At 54.2% G+C, this 20,941-nt stretch overlaps 8 protein-coding genes across 8 annotated transcripts; 2 read left to right on the forward strand and 6 right to left on the reverse strand.

Moving 5' to 3' along the window:
* Window positions 1–23: 23 nt before the first annotated feature.
* On the reverse strand, window positions 24–1,520 carry PODANS_6_5940 (uncharacterized protein; the record flags this gene model as incomplete). Its single annotated transcript, XM_001910058.1, has 1 exon — window positions 24–1,520. The coding sequence occupies one exon, from the start codon at window positions 1,518–1,520 to the stop codon at window positions 24–26; it is 1,497 nt and encodes a 498-aa protein (XP_001910093.1).
* A 722-nt stretch (window positions 1,521–2,242) lies between these two features.
* On the reverse strand, window positions 2,243–5,374 carry PODANS_6_5950 (uncharacterized protein; the record flags this gene model as incomplete). Its single annotated transcript, XM_001910059.1, has 1 exon — window positions 2,243–5,374. The coding sequence occupies one exon, from the start codon at window positions 5,372–5,374 to the stop codon at window positions 2,243–2,245; it is 3,132 nt and encodes a 1,043-aa protein (XP_001910094.1).
* A 618-nt stretch (window positions 5,375–5,992) lies between these two features.
* On the reverse strand, window positions 5,993–7,295 carry PODANS_6_5960 (uncharacterized protein; the record flags this gene model as incomplete). The annotated part of the gene is made up of 3 exons (XM_001910060.1): window positions 5,993–6,738; window positions 6,823–7,120; window positions 7,239–7,295. The coding sequence occupies 3 exons, from the start codon at window positions 7,293–7,295 to the stop codon at window positions 5,993–5,995; spliced, it is 1,101 nt and encodes a 366-aa protein (XP_001910095.1).
* A 749-nt stretch (window positions 7,296–8,044) lies between these two features.
* PODANS_6_5970 (uncharacterized protein) lies at window positions 8,045–8,659 on the reverse strand (the record flags this gene model as incomplete). Its single annotated transcript, XM_001910061.1, has 1 exon — window positions 8,045–8,659. One exon carries the CDS (start codon window positions 8,657–8,659, stop codon window positions 8,045–8,047), a length of 615 nt encoding a protein of 204 aa, XP_001910096.1.
* Window positions 8,660–9,205: 546 nt separating this feature from the next.
* PODANS_6_5980 (uncharacterized protein) lies at window positions 9,206–10,304 on the reverse strand (the record flags this gene model as incomplete). Its single annotated transcript, XM_001910062.1, has 4 exons — window positions 9,206–9,452; window positions 9,505–9,741; window positions 9,794–10,164; window positions 10,227–10,304. The coding sequence occupies 4 exons, from the start codon at window positions 10,302–10,304 to the stop codon at window positions 9,206–9,208; spliced, it is 933 nt and encodes a 310-aa protein (XP_001910097.1).
* Window positions 10,305–11,140: 836 nt separating this feature from the next.
* On the forward strand, window positions 11,141–15,700 carry PODANS_6_5990 (uncharacterized protein; the record flags this gene model as incomplete). Its single annotated transcript, XM_001910063.1, has 1 exon — window positions 11,141–15,700. One exon carries the CDS (start codon window positions 11,141–11,143, stop codon window positions 15,698–15,700), a length of 4,560 nt encoding a protein of 1,519 aa, XP_001910098.1.
* Window positions 15,701–16,193: 493 nt separating this feature from the next.
* On the reverse strand, window positions 16,194–17,471 carry PODANS_6_5995 (uncharacterized protein; the record flags this gene model as incomplete). Its single annotated transcript, XM_001910064.1, has 1 exon — window positions 16,194–17,471. One exon carries the CDS (start codon window positions 17,469–17,471, stop codon window positions 16,194–16,196), a length of 1,278 nt encoding a protein of 425 aa, XP_001910099.1.
* A 305-nt stretch (window positions 17,472–17,776) lies between these two features.
* PODANS_6_6000 (uncharacterized protein) lies at window positions 17,777–20,092 on the forward strand (the record flags this gene model as incomplete). The annotated part of the gene is made up of 1 exon (XM_001910065.1): window positions 17,777–20,092. One exon carries the CDS (start codon window positions 17,777–17,779, stop codon window positions 20,090–20,092), a length of 2,316 nt encoding a protein of 771 aa, XP_001910100.1.
* Between the last annotated feature and the right edge of the window lie 849 nt (window positions 20,093–20,941).

Raw genomic sequence — 20,941 nt, forward strand, 5'->3', positions numbered from 1 at the left:
CCCCCCCCCCCCCCCTCCCCTTCCTACCACAACTCCGTCCCAAAAACCGGCAAAAACACCACGCAAGCCTTCCACAAAATCATCACCGCCTGAACAACCGCCAGCGGCAACATCACCGCCCCCAAAACCACATTCCCCCCGCACAACTCAACAGTGTTCATCCAGATCGCCAAAAACGCCACGGTAAAAAAATGCCTAGCCAGCACCAACGGCCTCTGCATCATCCCCCCCATCAGCGCAACCGGCTCGTCCGTCCTACCCATCTGAAAATACCGAAAACACCCCCTCTGCAGCGCCCTCAGCTGCCAATCATTCGCCGCAAACAGGCTGTACAACGCCTGCGCCAAAACATTGATAATGCTCGTCAGGCTCTTCCGGCGGTAGTGAAACGTGCTCATTGCCGACGCCACCGCTCCGTGATCAGACAGGTTAGGGATTTGCTCCGGGGAGAGCAGATCCGACAAGACAACCGCGTCGTTGAACGCGACAGTCATGCCTCCCCCCGTCAAGGGGTGGCGCATATTGTGCGCGTCTCCCAGGACTAAAACGCCAGGGGTGGTTGTCTGTTTCGTGGGCGGGAGCCAGCTGTTTGGCATTGATTTCGGAATCTTCCCGTCGGCGAGCGCCTTGACAACGGAGGGTTGGACTGATTTAGGGAGGGCAGGCAAAACGACGTTTTGGATGTATCCCCTCACTCCCCCGTTCTGAGGGGAGGCAGCCGCGCAGTCGAGTGGGACGTCGATCAAAGCCCTGGTTTCGCGAGTGCCGATTTGGTAGAGCAGAACGACCGACGCGTCCCCGATGCAGACGTGGCCGTAGTATTGCGGGGGGAAATCACAGTCGATCAACTCCAACGCATAAAACTTTGACTTGACGATGGGGGTCTTGTTCAGAAGCGGTTGTCTGAACTTGCTGGCGTAACCATCCGCCACGATGGTCAAGTGAGCAAAGAAGGCCTCTTCCTTCTTGAGGTTCTTCTCCTTGTCTGTTGTCGTCCTCGTCTTCACACCTAGTACCTCCCCTCCCTTTTGGACGAGATCTGTCACCTCTGTTTCGAAAACAGTGATATTCGGATGTTCATGACACGCCTTCCTCAGCTGCATGATGAACCTCCCGTGGTGAAACGCCCTCCCCTCTGGCCCTCTCCTGTCTCTCTTCTCCCCTCTTGTCACCACGACGTTTCCCTCCGGCGAGACAGTAGGGTATGGGATCGCGACGTCATCACCGCGGTACAAGACGTGGTAGCCGTAGCAAGGGATAGCATCGATGCCCTCCAGGCATTTCCCCAGGCCGAGTTTCTTGAGGGCGGCTACACCGCCCGGCTGGAGGAGTTCGCCTACGATGCGGTCGGGCTCGTGGAGCCAGCGCTCGAGGAGGATGACGGAGCGGCCTTGGTTTGCGAAAGAGAACGCGGCTGCGCAGCCGAAGACACCGGCGCCGATGACGACGATGTCTGCTTCGTGGTGTTGCTCGCGGCGGGTGCGCTCGTGGTCGAGGGCGGATTTTGGTTTGGAGGCCATGATGATGGGCGGTATGTGTTGTGTGTTTTGCGGAATAGGTGAGAGGGGACGGGGAGGGAGAAAATATCAGACGAACGGTGAGGTCACCGTGGTGTCGTCGTGGCGGAAAAGGAAGGAATTGGCTTTTGGCGATTAAGTTTAGAGTAGAAGGTTGCAAACAAAACAACAAAAGTCCCGCGAAAAACCAGCGCCTTTTAGACCGCCTCCCAATTCCTCTAATCGTGATTCGTCAATGGGGGGTCGGAACTTTCTCTCTCTCTATCTCTCTCTCTCTCTCTCTTCAAGTACACGAAAAGCAAAAGAAAGCAAAAAAATAAAACAAAAAGTGGTGTGTGTTTCCTGGCTCTCGAAATTGACCTCCAACTGATCTCGACGACAAATCGTCCCATAGCGGGAAGCACCGCTCATCGCCCCCGGTCCCAGCCAACCAATCACCGCCCGAGCGCATGGGCCCCCTTTTCCCCTTCTGCGCGTTCTTGCCCCTGACAAGCCCCACCCACCGCGACCCGACCGCTTCCAGAAATTCACATGTCAGTCGATGGCCAAGACGCTTGAATTCCAATTGCGTGGCCTGTTTTTATTCAAATATGATCATATTCGTCAAACTTTTCATGTTACATTTGTTTCCCTTTTTCGAATCCCCCAGTTCCCAAAAACCTCCCGATAATGCAATATGCTTGGTATATATGTATTGTACAACGGCCCCCCCCCTTTCCCAACCCTTACGCTTGGGTCAACACCAATATCGAACCATCCCCGCTCTCTATCCTCCCCTCCTTCCCATAGGTACTATTCAACCAAGGGATCTCGTCAAAGTCCACCGGCGGATACCCAGCAGCAAGTGCGCTCTCCTTCATAACCCTCAGCGCATCCGTTCCCAGTCGTGCAGCGTCCACCCTCAGTATCTCCCTTGCTTCGACAATGGCTTTGATCGCCTTCTCCAGAACCTCATAGGCCTGCTCTTGTTTCGACTTTGCTGTCGTAGACTCTGGGTTCGGCTCGAACCTCTTGACGTAGTTAAACGCCGTCTTGAGCATGTTGAGGCAGGCAGTGTCCTCTTTGTAACTGCTGCTCAGAGCCCGCCCAATCGCTAGCTTCAGCCTTGCCACGTCGAGGAGTTTGGTTGCCGCACTGAGGATGATGCCAAAGTTGGCGAGGTTATAGCACGGTGATTCACCTTTGGCCTTGGCGGCATGAGCAGCGTAGACTATCGCTCCAGAGTAGAACCGCATCGTGAGGCATATCCTCGCTGCTTGGTGCAGTGCCGTGTCTGTGGGGTTGATCCCTAGCTCTTCCATGCCTCTGAGGCTATCCTGAACAACCATCAGCATGCGACTTGGGTGCCACGCCTTCCTTTCCCTCTTCATGTCTGTGAAGAGGTTGCGAATCTTCCAGCCAACGATATAATTGATGATTCCCTCCGTCTCAAGCCCATTGTCTTGTGCATCCCGCACGAGTTCGTACGCGTCTTGATAGCTATCCGGCTCAGCCTGCAGCTGCGCCTGAACCGCCAGCCGCAGTGTCCCATGGGAGACATCCATCCCCTCGTGTCGAGACACCCTGTACATCCTCAATGCCACCCTCGGGTGGCCGTACGTCAGATGCTCCTTCATAACCAGCGCGAGCTCCCTCGCGTCCGCACACTTGCCCTTGTGCGGCAAAATATTGCGCTCAACACGTAGAGACAACAACCTCCCCCTCGTCGCCCTCCCCCCGCTCCCATCCCCCAACGCCGCCCTCACCATCACCGTCTCGGTGTACCTATCCGCAAACTTCGGACTCAACAACCTCAGCTTCCGATAAAGCGTCCTCAAATCCCTAAACGGCATCTTCCACTCCCTCCTCAGAACCGTCAAAATAACATTGCTAAACGCCGCATCCACCTCAAACCCCAACCCAGCACAGTACTCCAACCACTCCACCATCCTGCCCACATCCCTCCCCTTCGCATACTTCGCCCCCATCACGCTGAAGATGTAATTGTTCAGCGGCACCCCCAACCCCTCCACATACCCCCTCAAAAACCCATCCGTCTCCTCCACCGTGTGCCCATCCGCATACGCCTTCAGCACCGGCACAAAAACCTGACTGTAATTCTTCATCCCCTCTGGATCGTCCTCCTCAACCTTCATCCTCTCAAAAATCGCCCTCACCGCCTCCCAGTCCCCCACGGCAGCATAATGCCTCGCAAAAACCCCCAGCATCCTCACATCCTCAAAAACCACAAACCCATCCGCCGCCGACTTTTCAAAATACCACTCCGCCAACGCCTCCTCCCCAGCCTCGAGAGAAATTTCCACCATGACCCGGTACAGCGCGTCAGGGTAGAGGACCTCCTTCTCGATGCCCGCCTCCTCCCCAAGGGTATCAAACAGCCTCTGAGTCCCGCCAAAATCCTTATTCCTCCTCCAGTGCGCCACCAGCAACCTCGTAGCCAGCTCGGACGGCATCTTAAAGTCGATACCCCTGTACAGTTTTCTCAGCGTGTGCAGCACATCATCTGCCCGGTGGTTGTGCGCCTTTTCAACGCAATCGACCGCCAGCCTGGCGATGTCATACAGCGACACCGAGTCCGGCATGCAGTTTGCGTAATTGAACCGGAATATCTGGATCGCCATCTTGTAGCTGTGTTGCTCGGCCAGTTTGGTCAAATACCAATGCGTGAACTCGGGAGTTGCGTCCCCCATACGGAGGGCATAACCATGGCACCGCCGATAAATTTCTCGGCCGTTGATGAGGTGGCCAGCCGCGAATCTCGCTTCAAGCAGCCTCCGGCCGGTTTCGTGGAGGCCGGGGTCAACCACGGGGGTTCGGTCCGCAATTTTGGGACGGTAGACCACCGCGGCGAGGTCGAGGATGCGCAGGCGGGCGTCTTGGTTGGATTTGAGGGTTTCGGCGTGGGCCAGGAGGGAGCGGATGAGGGAGGATGGTTCAAAGGCGTAGTAATCGATTTCGTTGATTTTTCCGCTTCGCAGGACTCGTGCGAGGACGTTGCCTGCTTCTTCGAGCATGCCTGCTTCTTGGCAGGTTCTGCAGAGGAGGGCGGTGCCGGATAACCAGCCTGGTTGTCCTGTGATGGCGCTTTCGGAGTTTTCTAGGACGAATTGAACGACGTGGCCGAGCCGGGTTGCGTTTTTGGAGATGCAGGCCTCCTGGATTAACCTCAGGATCTTTATTGTCGAAGGGAATTGAAGGGACTGGACGGTGTTGAGCCACGAGAGGGAAGCGGTTGGGTCGGTAGTCTGTCCAGCCGTCTTTCCTTCAAGCTGTGTTGTCGATACTGTGTTGGTGGGCACATCGGGAACACCTGCGCCGGTGGTAGCCTTCCTCTGAATGGAGGAGATATCCCGAAACGACCTCGCCTTCGCAGAAGCCTGATGCTCCCTATACCATTCCGGAACCGCCACCGACCTCTTCACTCCCTCCTCCCGCCCATCCCGCCACGCCGCAGCATTAAACTCGGCAAAAGGGTCCAATTCCGGCGGTTCAGCCACCAGCTCTACATCCCCCCTCCCCCCTCCCACCTCACCCTCCACCCCAGCATCTCTCTTCTCCTGCTTCTCCAAACAAGCCCCTCCACACTCCCCCCCCCCATCCGCAGGCGAAAGCACAACCGGCTCCTCATCAACCTGCACAGCCCGCTCAAGCAACACCCTCAACCTCGTCCTCCCCCCTCCCGGCCTGTACTGCCGACAGCTCTTGAGCCTCTCCCCATTCTCCACAATCCTCAGCGCGCTATTTATCCTCCGCCTCCGATCCTCGGCAATAATCGCAATGGTGCAGGTCGTGCCCACAACAAGCCCTTGGAGCGCCGTCAGGGCAGCCTTGGAGGGCACAGGTAGATTCGGCGGCATCGTGGTGGTCGTCGGCGCTTGATCTTCATTTCGTCTGGCGCATTGCTGGAAAAAGAAAAGAAAAGAGTCGTCAGATTCCCTCCCCTCTGAAACTGCCGTACGTCCCGTAGGTTGGTAAACTCAATCGAGCGCAGCGGCCATCATACGAGAAGAATAATTATTTTTTTGGGACCGAATGACATGATAGTTACTAGTTTGCGAGAAGCTCCCCCCCCCCCAAGAATGGGTCCTTCAAGCTGAGGTTCAAAGCCGCAGCCAATCACAACCCCGCCTTCTTGGGGGAGCTTAGGCGCGCCAAGACAAAACTGTTATGGTTGCATTACCCCGAGAATTACTGCAGCTGCTCTATGTAGCTCAGCTATCACCAAGTCTTTCAAAGATCTTCAGTTGTTGTTATTATATCTTGCTGATTGAGGAGTTCATACATCTATCCCATCTATCTCCTTAAAAGTCTGTCTATCCAGCCCAACCCTCCCACCCATCCTCCCAAAAATAACGCCCACATAAGTTAACCTCCCCTCCACCTTCCCTACCCATGCATGTCTTCATCTTTTCATATCATACAATGGTCTATATACAAGTACATTTCATGCTGCGCGCCATCTATTTACCCTAGATCTAAACGACCTCCCGGCGCTCCATCGGCATGTACCTCTCCAGCTGACGGAGAACATTCTGGTACAAGAACAGCATGCACCCACTCTGAATGCTGGTCCAAACCGCCCTCGGCCCAACACCCCTGAACCACCCCCCAATACCCTCGCTCTTGTAGATGATCTTTAGCCCAGTCATGACCGAGGACGTGTTGAGCGTTACAGCACCGGGTTTGGGCGTGTGTGTCGAGGGCGACGAAGTCGATATCAACCGCTTCTGCAGTTTCGGGCTCGCTGCTTCGGCGACTGGTGTGCCATGTTGTCCGTCTTTGACAACGGCAGGCTTTGCGATCACGGGCGAAGACTGTCCTGGTACCTCAACGACCTGAGTTTGGAGTCTCGTCTTCACAACGTCCAACGGGCATGTTATCGTCCCGGCCAAACCACCCGCTGCCGCACCAGTCAACAACTCGAGCTGCCAGCCAATATCCCGGCCATCCTTCCACTTTCGAGCCCAGGCTTGACCCTGCTCGTAAAACATGAACTGGAGGGCCGAATAAGGCAGATCGCGCCATAATGTGGCACCGTAGCCGTAAAACAGAGCCGAGGGGCCTTCGTTGCGGACGATGGTCCTCAAGGCGTCTGTTGTTCCCCGATAGTTGTACCCCGAGGTGAAATGCGGGTTGTTGTATCGTCCCTGAAGCTGGAGTCTTGTCTTGAGCACCTCGGAGGGAACATAGACAAAAGAGGCAACAAAATCGCCGAAAAATCCTGCAGAAAACACAACCATCAGCCTACGATTCTCCCCCCAACATCAACCCCCCACCCTCACCCTCTTCAGAAATTTCCACTAACCAGCCGTGAGATATGTCAAATGTGGCTGGATGCCAAAGTCCAACATCTGCCTCTTGCTCCATTCATAGCTCCCAAAGAACAAAACAGTCCCCGGAAAAGAGCCAAACAACGCCGGCAGCCATCCACCATATAGCCCTCGCCGTATCCCTTCCTGTCGCCAAATCTTGTAATACGAGGATCCGAGAGACGTGTACTTTGGCGGAATGTGAGGGTCGCCCTGCTGTCGTGTTTTTACCGTATCGAGCGAGTGCATGAGCATATCGCCGCTCGTACCGCCTATCCCGCCCGCAAGCATGCACTGCACAAAAGTGAAGACAGGTCAGCGCACAAGTCGTCGGACCGCCGGACAGCCCTCAGAAACCGAGGGAGAAGCCAGCGGCAAGAAAAGAGAAATTAGAGTACAAGTGACGACGCACGTGCAGGTAAGGCGGGCGGCCTTCCAGCTGCTCTCCATCTTCGGATTCGGATCTCATATTATGCTGAATTTCTGGAGTGGTGGTATGCTGCGAGAGGATGCCCGGTGTCTGGGTAATAACATGATGGTCGAGGGGGGACTGCTGGCTCGAACTCGGCGACGACGACGACGACGATGTGGTGGTGGTGCTATTGCTACTGGCGGCGGCAGATCCAAAGCCTAGCACCATCGCTCGCCCCGGGGCAGAAAAAAGAAGAGAATTGCGCTATGCGCCGCCCAGGCCAGGGGGCTCAGGAAAGAAAATTCTCTCGTTATTTTTCTCGGCCTTCGAGTTTCGTCACAGGGTTCTTGCGTCGTCGGATTCGGGGTTGCTGCGCATATCGCAAATTCAATGTTTCCCAGTTCAAAATTCTGGGCGGCACCTGGTGCTCCAGACCTCCGATCTTTTTTCGCTAGCGTCATTGGTGTCTCTTGGCCCGTGCCATGCACACCCCTTCTCTCTCTAAGAGAGAGACATGCATTTTGAGCCTCTTGAATTGGCATTTACAACTGTTGTACACATTTGATACTTACACCCATAACCCATAACCCATAACCCATAACCCATAACCCATAAATATACAGCCTTTCCCATGTCCCTTATCCGTTCCCTTTGCGTGACCATTCCCACAACCACTCCCACAACCCACTCCCACAACCACTCCCACAACCACTCCCACAACCACTCCCATACCTCCCATCCCTCTCACGCCCTCACAACCCCCCTCCCCGGCACCTCGGGAACAACCCTCACCAACCTCCACCCCCTCAAAACATAAACCACCCGTCCCGTAACCAAACCCGCACTGACCGGCCCATAGTAATTACTATCCCTACTCCTATCCCTATTATCCCCCTCCACCCAAACATGCCCCTCCGGCACCACCATCCCAACCGGATACAACACCTTCCTCGTCGGCCCGTCCGTCCCCCAAGTCGCAACCGGCTTCGGTATAATCCTATCCCCCTCCAAACCCACCACTCGCTTGACCACAATCTTATCCGGATCAGTTGGGCTCCTGTTCCCATCATTAGCCAAAACCGCCGCCCCCTTCCCTTCTCCTTCCCCTTCCCCTTACCCTTCCCCTCACCTCCCTCCCTCCCCATGAGACAAACATACCTAAAAGTCACCACCTCCCCCCTCCTCAACCCCTCTCTCACCCCAGCCTTCCAAACCAAACACCAATCCCTCCCCAAACCCTCATTATACCCCCTGTTCAAAAACGGGTACATGCTTGGCCCGTTGACAAGCGTCACCTGCGCAACGTAGGAATTGAACCATATAAATGCCGGGAGCCAGGTCGCGTATCGAAAGAGGTAGTGGCCAAATTGTCGTGCGAAGCTTCCCTTTTTTGGTATCCAGGACGTCCATCGTGGGGCCATTTCATTGAGAGGGTGATGTGTCTTGAGGTCCAGGTGAAAATGTTGCTTCAAGTGATGGGTACAAGGTACATGCAGCTCGAAAGCTGGTGAGTGATTGACTGATGTGCCGTGAAGTGAGGTAAGCTTCTTGGCCGGCGAGAGATGGGATAGATAAGATAAGGAATTTAAAATAGTGGAGGGGTAGTTTTCGGTGAATGCACTCAGGCAACAACAACATCAGGGGCAAACAGCCCAAAGCTAAAGGGAGATACGAGATGCATGTGAAAAGTCAAAATACACCCATCGCCATGTTCTCCTAGATGGTGGCGTTAAATACATCATCCGCTTTTCATGACCAAATTACAAAGCAAATGACCACCCCCCAATCTTCATGTCTAAACCCTCCGCTGCCAGACATAAACCACCAGCTCGATCTTTGTGTATACTGGCACTTTTGTACCCTCATCATTCATCTTAAAACGCTATGAGACATCGAGAATAGCCATGTATCTATCATGCCCACGGCTTTTTGTCCCCCAAAACGCCTGCCCATAAACAATGTATGCATTAAACCGTCTCGGGGATGTTGTCGTCAGACTCGCTGACCGACTCGTCACCGCTGACCTCGGCGTTCTCACGCTCCCTCTTCTCCATAAGAGCCTGGAGCTCGGCATCATCCGACTCGGTGACAGCCTTGGGCTCCATCTTGACCACCAGGTGGCCGCCAGCCGCCTCGATGCTTGTGCGGATGTCCACGATGGCCTCCTCTAGCCGAGCGATACCTGCGTTCTTGTCCAGGCACGTGTTGGTAAGACTGCGAGAGAGGTTAGCACAGTGTGTTTAGAGCATATCTCATATTCACTTACACATAGAGAGGAGGAGAAACAAGTCTGCACTTGACCTGAGTATCGGCAGTGTTACGGGCCTCAGCGGTGCGGAGGGCAGTCTTGATGGCATCGATACCCTCATAACCGAAGCAGGTAACCTCAACATCGGCACGGACCTTGGTGGGCTGGGGGGTAAGACGCTTGCCAATGTAAGACTTGAGTTCATCGGCAACCGGGGTGCTGGGGAACTGGATATCGTTCCAGACATCAGGGTTGCTACATCGCCGTCAGTATGCGCTCAGCACCCCAGCACGACAGGTATACATACGTGATAGAAAGCTTGAAGGCGTCCAGCGAGTGGCCGTACTTCTTGTTGAGCGGCCAGCCTATTGTCTCATAGAGGGTCTCGATGGGGGTCTCGGTCTTCTCAGCAACGTGTCTCATGATGGAGTGCACAATCTTGGACTTGTTGTAGCGCTCCTCGCAACGAATGATATCCTCGGGCGACACGCGACGCTTGGAAAGATCGATATACCCCTTCTCCTTGTCGACACGGAGAACAACGACAACCTCATTGCGACCGACGCGGATGAGCTTCTGGATCGATCTGATGCGCCGTCTGGAGAGTTCGGAAAGCAGGATCATGCCGTCGATGTTATCGTACTCGAGGAGTTTGACATAGGCTCCCATGTCGGCGATCTGCAGCACCCGGTCAGTACCTGCATACGAGAAAAACGACCCGGCAAGCGACCTGAACGTACCTGTTTTACGTTCACCATCACAAAGGAGTCGATTTCGGGGTACTTCTCCTCGTAGAATCTGCAGTTGGAGAGCGACATTTTGACTGTGCTTGCCGTTCCCAGGCGGGGCGAACTCGGGATATGTGTTGGTTTTTGTTGTGAGGGAGAAGTTCGACCAGTCGAGAAAAAGGTGCGAAACGGGTGAAGACGGTGCTTTGGTGTCTTGGGAAGGACCTGGAAATAGTTGAAGCTCTTGGTATCGCTGCGTTCAACACTTGCCCTTTCAAAGAACAGTCATTGGGGCCCGCCCCGCGAAGCAAAAATCGGTGCCACCACTGAACAATACTAGAAAGTGGGCTGTGGCTGGTGCGCCTGGCCATTGGTGGGGTGAATTGTGGCCCCACTCTCCAAGAGCAACAGGCTTCCCTGTCGGGTTGAGCCAAAGGTGGGATGAAATGTGGGGGTAATTTTGGTATTGCTCTGCGTAACATACGGTATTCTCTCTGCTTGGCGGCCCACCTGCGCCAGAATTCCGCAGAAGACCTACGTCAACGGTTGGAGCTCCAATCACACGCCAACCTGCCACTCCTGCCAGGAACACCTCAATCTGAACAAGGGAGGTCGGCTGGCCGTTGCTACGTCTGAAGCCTGAAGTATAAATCTGGTACCTTTGGAGATCCCTTCTTCTTTTGAGCTCTCACAATCCGTTTGTTGCTCTTGTGGCGTTCAGGTTCAGTTTGGGGGTTGCTGACTGTCTTTCATTGGATTATTGATACCTCCTCCTGCTTCCTGTCTGGTCATGAGCAACAGCCGAGGAACGAATCCGATATGATATTTCAAAGTCACGCGTCCTTCCCAACAATACCCGATAACTTTCCGGGTGACCGTTTCTCGTCTCAAAAGCTACCATCAGCACCAAGCACGCCCGAATCGCCATGACGGAGCTTAGTACAACCGTGGCGGTTGCTGCCGCTGCGGGCTCCGATGCTTTGTCCTCTGCCGTAGCCACGGCCAGCGATGTAGCAAACACCCACGGCTCGTCATCTTGGCTGGGCATGTTCACAAAGGTCCTCATCTGGGTTTTGCAGCTCCTGTCAACAATACTCTACTATGTCATCAAGCTGGCCACCATATCGGTCCCGACGCTGCTTTACAACAACCTGTTCTCCAAGAGCTGGACCGTCACCATGAACGCAACAACGCTCATGCTCATTATAGCTGCTATTGCCTTGGGCATGGCCTACTTTGTCCGCTATCACTATCTCACTTCGTATGAGAGATTACCGCCAGAACCCCAACGCAAGCAGCCGAGCATCGAAATATTCTCAAACACCAGAGAGGAGGATGCGAAGGCTGCCTTGGCCACCTATCTGGACCAGTTCATCAGCGCTATCAAGATCTTTGGCTATCTGGAGGCTTCTGTCTACCATGAGCTCACCCGAAGTGTCCAAACTAGGACACTCATAGCTGGAGAAACTTTGAATCTGGAGGAAGAGGAGGGGTTCTGTCTGGTGGTGAATGGGCTGGTGGAGATCTTTGTCAAGTCAGGAGAGAACCGTTCGTTTGCTCATAGCCCACATATCAGCGCTGTGGACGGGTTGAGTTCGAGCGACGATGAGCATTCGATTCCTGGGCAGCAGCGTTACCAGCTTTTGACCGAGGTTCGCAATGGTGCGCCCATGTCATCGATTTTCTCCATCATGTCTCTATTCACCGAAGATGTACCCCTGAGGTCTCCAGAAGATGAGGTGTCTGGGCCTGGCCTGTTTGCTGGGTATCCGCCGAGCGCAGGCTATCCGCCGAGTGCAGGACTGGGAGTGGTACGTCCTCGTCTGGCGCCCATGTCACAACCAGTGACACAGCCAGGGACACCTCAAAGGCATGATTCTGCGACGAGCTCAATAGAGAACCTACCAGAATCTGTCATTACGCCCGAGACTCCTGTCTCTGTTGATACACTGCCCCATGTTCCGCCAATCAGCCTTGACACAGGCACGGCCAGCAGGCCAAAGAGACCAATCCCGAAGCGGGCAGCAACCAGCTCTGCTCATCCAGACATCATTGCGAGGGCGACGGTGGACACAACCATAGCCATCATTCCCGCCAGTGCCTTTAGACGTCTAATCCGCATCTATCCCAAGGCAACCTCACACATTGTCCATGTGATACTGTCCCGATTCCAGAGAGTCACGCTCGCCACTGCGTACAACTACTTGGGTCTGACTGCGGAGGTCATGCAGATTGAGCGCAACATGCTCAAGTACACGACACGTGAGCTTCCAAACCACTTACGGGGCGACGCGCTGGACAGACTCAAGGAGAAATTCAAGAAGGAGAGGGAGCGGCTAGGCGAGGAAGAAGTTGGTAAGGGGATCGCTCTCCACAATGCCGGAGCTGGCCGTCGCCGCCAGTCTCAAGCTACCTTGCGGAAAGACGCCGTGCTGCAAGCCTTCGCAAAGCAAAGACACCGATCGCTTGTTGGTTCGGGTGATGGCCCCAGCCCCGGAGACCTCTTGGGAGACATGCAGGCAGCCAGAAGTGGTGGCCATCACCACCGAGCTCCCACTCTCTCGGCCACCTCACCTCAGTTTGACCTGCATGTCCCACGGGAAGCCATGTCTCCCCTTGCCCAGCGGACTCCCAACCCTTTCAATACGCTGAGGAACCCCCATGTGTCCATAGCCAAAGGGGAATCGGTCGATGAAGATAACCTCTTCAGAGAGTCCATCCTGGAGTGCATGTTCAAAGCCCTGGGCTTGGCTAATAATGGGACAGTCAAGGACACGGATTCTGTTCAGGCGTCTCCACGGCTAGTATCGCTTGATGGGCGCCGCCAGAAAGCCGTCTTTACTACTGGGGCATTTGGTCTCATGGGCGGCGTGGGGGCATCTGCTGATGGCGATACAGAGTCGGTAGCTTCTACAGGATTTTCTGCTGTTCCAGTCAACCCCACTGTTCTAGCACAAGAAATGAGAGACGAAGTGGAAATCGTCTTCTTCCCCAAGGGTTCGGTACTAGTGGAGCAAGGCGAGCGGAATCCTGGGCTTTACTATGTTGTCGATGGCTTCCTCGATGTCTGTACCCAGACGGAGGATTCGCACTCGGATATTATCCACTCGTCAGGGAGCACGTCGCTGCATGCTATGGATAGTTACGAATCACTCTGTGCACCCCACCAGAGACACTCGTCGATACCCGGAGCAAAGGATGGCCACTTCAGGAACGCACGCAAGAAAAAGACGGGACGACGGAGTGTGGCGCTGATCAAGCCTGGCGGTCTGGCAGGCTATATCGGGACGATTTCGTCCTACAGATCATTCATCGACGTTGTCGCCAAAACTGATGTCTATGTCGGCTTCCTGCCGCTGACGTCGATTGAGAAGATTGTGGACCGATATCCCATTGTGTTGTTGACCATGGCCAAGAGACTGACAAACCTACTTCCTCGCCTCATTCTGCACATTGACTTTGCGCTGGAGTGGGTTCACGTCAATGCCGGACAGGTGATTTTCAACGAGAAAGAAGAGAGCGAAGCCATCTACATTGTGCTAAATGGACGTCTCAGGCTAGTAGAGCAGCGAGAGGACGGTGGCAGCAATGTCAAGGCCGAGTATGGTCAAGGCGAGAGTATCGGTGAGCTCGAGGTTCTCACAGAGTCGAGCCGCTCGGGAACTTTGCAGGCCATTCGTGAAACTGAGCTTGTCAAGTTTCCACGCACTCTGTTCAACAGTCTGGCACAGGAACACCCCAACATCACGATCAAGATTTCCAAGATCATTGCATCCCGCATGAGAGCGCTGATCGACGACCCCACCAAGATGCTGAGCCCTAAGGATTCGGGCAGCAGGATATCAACCACCAGGATCTCATCGACACTCAACCTGAGGACGGTTGCTATCCTGCCAGTAACTTCGGGCGTTCCCGTTGTGGACTTTGGACACAAGTTGCTCAGTGCTCTGCAACAAGTCGGCATTCCCAACGGGGCTACCTTGTTGAACCACGTCGCGGTGCTCAACCATCTGGGCAAACACGCCTTTGCCAAGATTGGCAAGCTCAAGCTTAGCCAGTATCTTGCGGACTTGGAGGAAAAGTACGGGCTGGTGATCTACATTGCGGACACCAACCCTAATACTCCGTGGACGCAGACCTGCATCTCTCAGGCCGATTGCGTGTTGTTAGTCGGGGTGGCTGAGGGATCGCCGGAGATAGGGGACTATGAGCATTTCATGCTGGGTCTCAAGGCCACTGCCCGCAAGATCTTGGTCTTGCTGCATCCTGAGCGGTATTCTAACCCAGGTCTTACCAGAGCTTGGCTCAAGAACCGGCCATGGATTAATGGTGGCCACTTCCACATCCAGATGGCCTACAGTCCCACACTGCCGCCAATGCACACCGGAGCCAAGCGAACCCTTAAACAAACAGTCCAAAACATCCAAGCCGAGATTCAAAAGTTCACCTCCCGCCGTGTTCGCCATAGCTACATGCCTGACGCGCCTTACAAAGGCGACTTCCACCGTCTCGCCCGTCGCCTCTGCGGGAAGTCTGTCGGTCTGGTTCTTGGTGGCGGCGGAGCCCGTGGCATTGCTCAAATCGGCGTCATTCGCGCCATGGAAGAAGCCGGCATTCCCATCGATATCATTGGAGGCACCTCCATCGGCGCTTTCATTGGCGCCCTCTACGCCCAGCACGCCAACATGGTACCGATATACGGCCTCGCAAAGAAGTTTGCCGGTCGCATGGCAAGCATCTGGCGTTTCGCCCTCGACTTGACCTACCCCTCTGCCTCGTACACCACCGGCCACGAATTCAACCGCGGGATTTACAAAGCCTTTGCCAAAACCCAAATCGAAGACTTCTGGCTGGAATACTACTGCAACACGACGAACATTTCCAAATCCCGCGCCGAGTTCCACACGAGCGGTTACGCATGGCGATATGTCCGCGCATCCATGTCCCTCGCGGGTTTGCTCCCTCCCCTTTGCGACGAAGGGAGCATGCTCCTCGACGGGGGGTACATCGACAACCTCACCGTCTCGCACATGAAATCGCTCGGTTCCGACGTCATCTTTGCCGTCGACGTGGGCGCGCTGGACGACAACACGCCGCAGCAGTTTGGTGACACTTTGTCGGGGGTGTGGGCGTTTTTTAACAGGTGGAACCCGCTGAGCAATGTGCCCAACCCGCCCACGCTGGCGGAGATACAGGCGAGGTTGGCGTATGTGAGCAGTGTGGATGCGTTGGAGAGGGCGAAGACGATGCCGGGGTGCTTCTACATGAGGCCGCCGATCGATGAGTATGGGACGTTGGACTTTGGGAAGTTTAACGAGATTTATGAGGTTGGGTATGAGTATGGACGGGGGTATCTGAAGGAGTTGAGGGAGAAGGGGGTGTTGCCGTTGATTGGGGAGGATGGGAATGGGGGGAAGGAGAAGGGGGATGGGGGAGGGAAGGCGGGGTTGAGGAGGACTATGGCGCCGAGGAGGAATAGTATCTGAATTTTTGGGAATTTTTTATTTTTTATTATTTTTATTTATTTATTTAATTTATTTATTTTTTGGTTAGCGAGGGACGGGGGTGTAGATTAGCGTTTTTGTTTTTGGGGAGGTGTAAAAAGGGGCATGCATGTTTGGTGTTGTTGGTATTTGGTATTTATATACATGTTCTTTACAAATAGTCTAACAAGAAAGAGATTTATTTTTTCAAAACTTCCAGCCATGATTATTACTCGCTTTTTATTTTTATTTTTACATGGTGTTGGTTATTCCACTCCCACAATCAATCCAACCCCCGAGTGTGAAAAATCACCACAAAACAGTAGTATTACAAACCATCCTCTGTCCCCGGACCTGGTCGACCACCTCCTTTTTATGCCAACACCTCGCGAAACGTTTCGCTTCGGAGGGGTGATCAAAGCCGATCAAGAAACGGGAATACACCTTGATTTCTTCCCCCTTTTTCTTCTTACCCCCTGTATCCCCGGTAGAATTATCATTTTGCGACTCTGGCAATCCGACATAGCTCATCGTCGCCCTCAGCGGTGTGATGGCGCCCTTTTTCCTGGTTTTGGGGAGTATCCCCCAGGGTGCGTCGTCGTTTTGGATCAGATGGGATAGATACCGGGGTGTGAGCTTGCCGTTGCTCAGGCGGAGGAGGATGAAATTCCCTGCTGCCTGTTGAGGGACATCGGAAAAGGGTTGGGGGATTGGTAGTAGACGGGCTTGGTTGGTCTTTGGGAGGGTGCTGGTTAGGAAGGAGGTTTGAAGGCTTGACAAGGGGTGGATGGAGGAGGTTATGGTCGGGATGTGAGGGGGGATGAGGGAGTGAGGTATGGATTAGGGGGAGGGGAAAAAAAGGGAGGGGAGAGGGGGTAGGGGGGCGGAGCGGGAGAGGGAGTGTTGGGTTTTGAGGAGGGAGAGGTAAGATAGGTGTGAGGGGGGGGAGGGGGAGAAGAGGTAGAAGATGTGGGTTGGGGAGAGGTGGTGGGGGGGGGGGTGGGGGAGGAGTATAGGAGGCGGTTAGTCTCTGGGGGGGGGCCAAGAAGGGGGGAGGGGGGAGGGAACCTTTGTCGGGACCGCTGGTCCAGCCTTGGACGTGTTGGCCTGACGGGGAGACGCGGTAGAAGTCTGATTCTAGGAGGTCTCGGGGGGCGGAGAGGATGAGGACTGTTGGGGCGTTGGGGTCTTTGTCAGTGGTGGTGGTGGTGGTGGTGTCATCGGCGAAGGTGGACTGGAGCTGCTTTAGCCATTCGCCGAGTTCTTGGTCGTCGTGGAGGGATATTCGTGGTGGTTCGGGGTCATCGTTTTGGGCGGCGGTGGCGGTGGTGGTGTTGCCTAAGGGTGAGGCTTTGGATGGTTGGGGGGTGGAGGCTTTGGGGAAGAGCCGGTTGTAGAGGGAGGGTTTGGTTCTTTTTTGGTGATTGGTTTTGGGTTCTGATGAGGATGCGAAATGGCGACGGGCTACTGTTGTGAGTTGCCATGGTTGGGAGGTGAGTGGCTGCAGTATGTGCAGTCGTTTTGGTGGCATTTTGTGAGATGGCTTATAGAGTTGTGAACTGTCGAATAAGTGTGAGCGAGTGTGTGTGAGTGAGAGGTGGTTGTGAAAACTGTGCCAAGACACGGCCCCACCCACGGCGCCGGGAACGCCTTCCGAGCCGGCGCCGGCAGGTCGCTCTTTCCTGAGAAATATTCCAAATTCTAGGTTTTGGAAAAGTGTAATTAGTTTATGAGGCGTTATGTGGCTCACGAGCGCCCCAGATACAAGCCTCATTATTCCCAAACTATTTCTTCCGACAGGTAAGCATCACAAATTTGCGCATGTTGCAAATTCTTTCAGGTGCCGAAAATACTAACTTGGACCTTCAGATATCTCGCATACGCCTCTCAAAATACTCAATAGGTGCTCAAAACACATCAATAGGCCTTAAATTATCTTCAATAGGCCTTATATTATCTTTGACAGGCCTTGAACTATATTTGACAGGCCTTGAAATATTTTTGACAGGCCTAGAATCATCTCCAATACGCCTTCGACTATCGCTTTGACACCTTCAAGAGATCATTCGAGACGTCAAAATGAAGAGTTTAGACTTCCGAATCCGGAAGCTACACGTCAACACCGACGCCGACAAGCGTCTACAGAAGCGACAACCTTCTCGGATCTATGTCAACGAGGAGGCTCTGATCGAATTAACGGGCTCAAAAGACGGTGGCAAGGCTGTCTGTATCGAAAGGATCCATGAGCTAAATGCTGTGAGGCGTGAGGCCACTCTGTGGAAGGCCCCCGAAAAGCTGGATAAAGCCGTCACACAAATGTACGACGATTTTCGGACTGCCTGCGGCTTCAACCTTGGCGAGCAAGTGCGCATCACTGCGCTTGGCGGAGCTCTCCCAGACGCCGATGAGGTCATCGTCGAGCAAAAGCCGAGCGAAGATGGTTCGCTACCAGACCCCATTTTCCCCGAAGATCTCCCAGGCTGGATTGTTCTTATCGCAGGGCGTCTCTCACAAATCGAACATGTACACACCGGCTGGACCATCAAGGACCTCTACGTCCGGGGCCCAAAACGTTCTTTCATTGTCACCTCGGTCAATGGGAGGCCTACTGGTAACGCACGATATATCGACAGGAAAACCCGGCTGGTTGTTGGGACAGCGGCGCGCACGAACGAGACTGGCGAGGGACCAGTCAAACCTTTGGAGAGGAAACTCGAATTAAGGGGTATCCAAGGTCTGGACGCACCCCTCAAGAAGCTCAACGACCTGCTGCGAGCCTTCACCTTTGGAGGCATCAAGAAGAGCTTCACGTTCCCAGGCATCGTCATCCATGGTGGCCACGGCACTGGGAAGACAATGCTCCTCAACAGTCTAGCCCACACAGGCTGGGGAACAGTTTTCCGTATCAAGTTCAAGGACAAACTCGGCGAGATTCAGGAGACTTTTCAGACAGCAAAGCTTCAGCAACCAAGTATCATCCTGATCGACCAGCTCGAGAGGCTGATTGACAAGGACCGCAGCAACCGAGATGCCGTCATTCTCGCCCTCTGTGATTTGTTGGACGGCCTGGCGGCAGAAAAATCGACGAAGGGAGAGGCCCCCCAGGTGCTCGTGGTGGCCACCTGCTTGGATTATACGTCCGACATACCCGAAGACCTCAAAGACCCCGGTCGGTTCACTTCTGAGATTTACCTTCCCATGCCAGACGTAGAGGGTCGCCGTGAGATTCTCTCATCGTTGGATCTCTGTGTTCCACCAGACCAAGAGGACGAGCTTCTCAACCAACTGAGTGCAAGCACTCACGCCTACAATGGCAAGGACTTGAGGCGGCTGGCAGACGAAGCCTGCTTGATCGGTACAACCCGTCATCTATCGACACTTACGGTTTCTGCGCCCACCCCTGACCAATCTCGCCTTCTTTCTCCTCCACCCGAAACCGAAGAGGACGAATCTGCTCCCGCTTCGGCGCCCGCCACCCTCATTCCCGCCGACTATCACAATGCGCTCCGGCTTGTCCGCCCGTCCCTGATGCACGATATCAACCTCAAGCCGCCCCCGATCCACTGGGACGACATCGCCGGCCAATCTCTCGTCAAACAGTCCCTCCGTCGCGCCGTCCGTTTGTCCTTGGAACCCCCCGAGGTCCTCGCGCAATTCTTCGACCGTCCCCCGAAGGGCTTCCTGCTGTATGGACCTCCAGGTTGTTCCAAGACCATGGCGGCTCAGGCCATGGCTACCGAATCCGGCCTCAACTTCTTCGCTGTCAAGGGTGCCGAGCTGCTGAACATGTACGTTGGTGAATCTGAGCGAGCCGTCCGCCGGTTGTTCCAGCGTGCCCGCGAGGTTGCCCCCAGCATGATCTTCTTTGATGAAATCGACAGCATCGCCGGCCAGCGCTCTGGTTTCTCGTCTTCGTCTTCCAAATCAAACGGTTCCAGCGGCGGTGTCAACGTTCTGACGACGTTATTAAACGAGATGGACGGTTTTGAAGCCCTCCACGGCGTCGTCGTCCTGGCAGCGACCAACCGTCCCCATGCTCTTGACCCGGCATTGCTTCGCCCAGGTCGATTCGATGAACTGATTTACGTCTCACCGCCAGACCAGGAGGCACGCCGTGCCATCTTTACCAAGGTCGGTGCCAAGAGGAAGATGAACGACGACGTAGATATCGACAAGTTGGTTGAGGATACGGAGGGCTATTCCGGTGCAGAGATCAAGGGCATCTGCGCGGCAGCAGGAGTGGCGGCTTACGATCGGTTCATCAAGGAGGGAGGTACGGACGTGGGAATACGGATGGGTGATCTGGAGCATGCTATTAAGAACCAAAAGAAGCAGATCACACGGGAGATGATCAAGGGGTTTGAAGACTGGGAGAGGCAGTTTGGGAAGGTTTGAAGGCCTGGAATTTTGTGAATTAGGCGTAGGTACTATCTACCTAGGCCTTTTTGGTATGTAAACAGGCCTTCTTGGTATCCAAGTAGGCATTCGTACTATCAAAATAGGCCTTTTTGCCATTTTATTGTGCTTTTTAGAACCGAAATATGTGGTTTGACTAATACTGATCTGCCTTTTTACTATTTTTATAGGTCTTCTTGAATGTCAAGAGGCCTACCATATGTGTGAACATGCCACCTTAACTATCATTGAAGGCGTTCTGACTAGCCAAGTTTTAAACAGCTCTCTGGGAACCATTCCAGCACACTCATTGGGCAATGCAAGAAATGCCCTCACCTAGCACAAACCAGCAACAGGCCAGAGGGACCGTCGGTGGTGTTGAACACAGACAGACTAGTCCTTTCGCGGTTTATTTCCCCTATCAGAATGCCACTAGGATTCCACAAGACAATGACTGACATGGGATAAATTTAGCGACAACCCCCGCCATTTTAGGGGACTTTTTGCCTCTCCACAGACCCCCCCCGGCCGTCCCCCAGCTGAGTGCCGAAGTGACGTCAAGTAACCCACCATTTCTTATCACGGGGAGCAGACAATCCCAAGGTCGCCATCAGAGAAGCAGTCACGAGCCAGCCAAAAGGGAAGGGAACAAGATAGTGTGTGAAGTGCGACCTGAAGCACTGTGGGAGCAGCAAGAAACACAAGATAGTATTTTTTTTAATTTTTTTTTGGTTACGCTACCTAGGTTATTCACTGGCGCGGGCACTCCGAACGACTGACTGAATATTGACAACGTCTTTTTTTCCCTCTCCCCCTTCTTTCCCCGCAGCCACTCGCGTATAGGGGATT

This window comes from Podospora anserina, chromosome 6 (genome assembly GCF_000226545.1).
Source record: "Podospora anserina S mat+ genomic DNA chromosome 6, supercontig 2".
Taxonomy (NCBI): Eukaryota; Fungi; Ascomycota; class Sordariomycetes; order Sordariales; family Podosporaceae; genus Podospora; species Podospora anserina.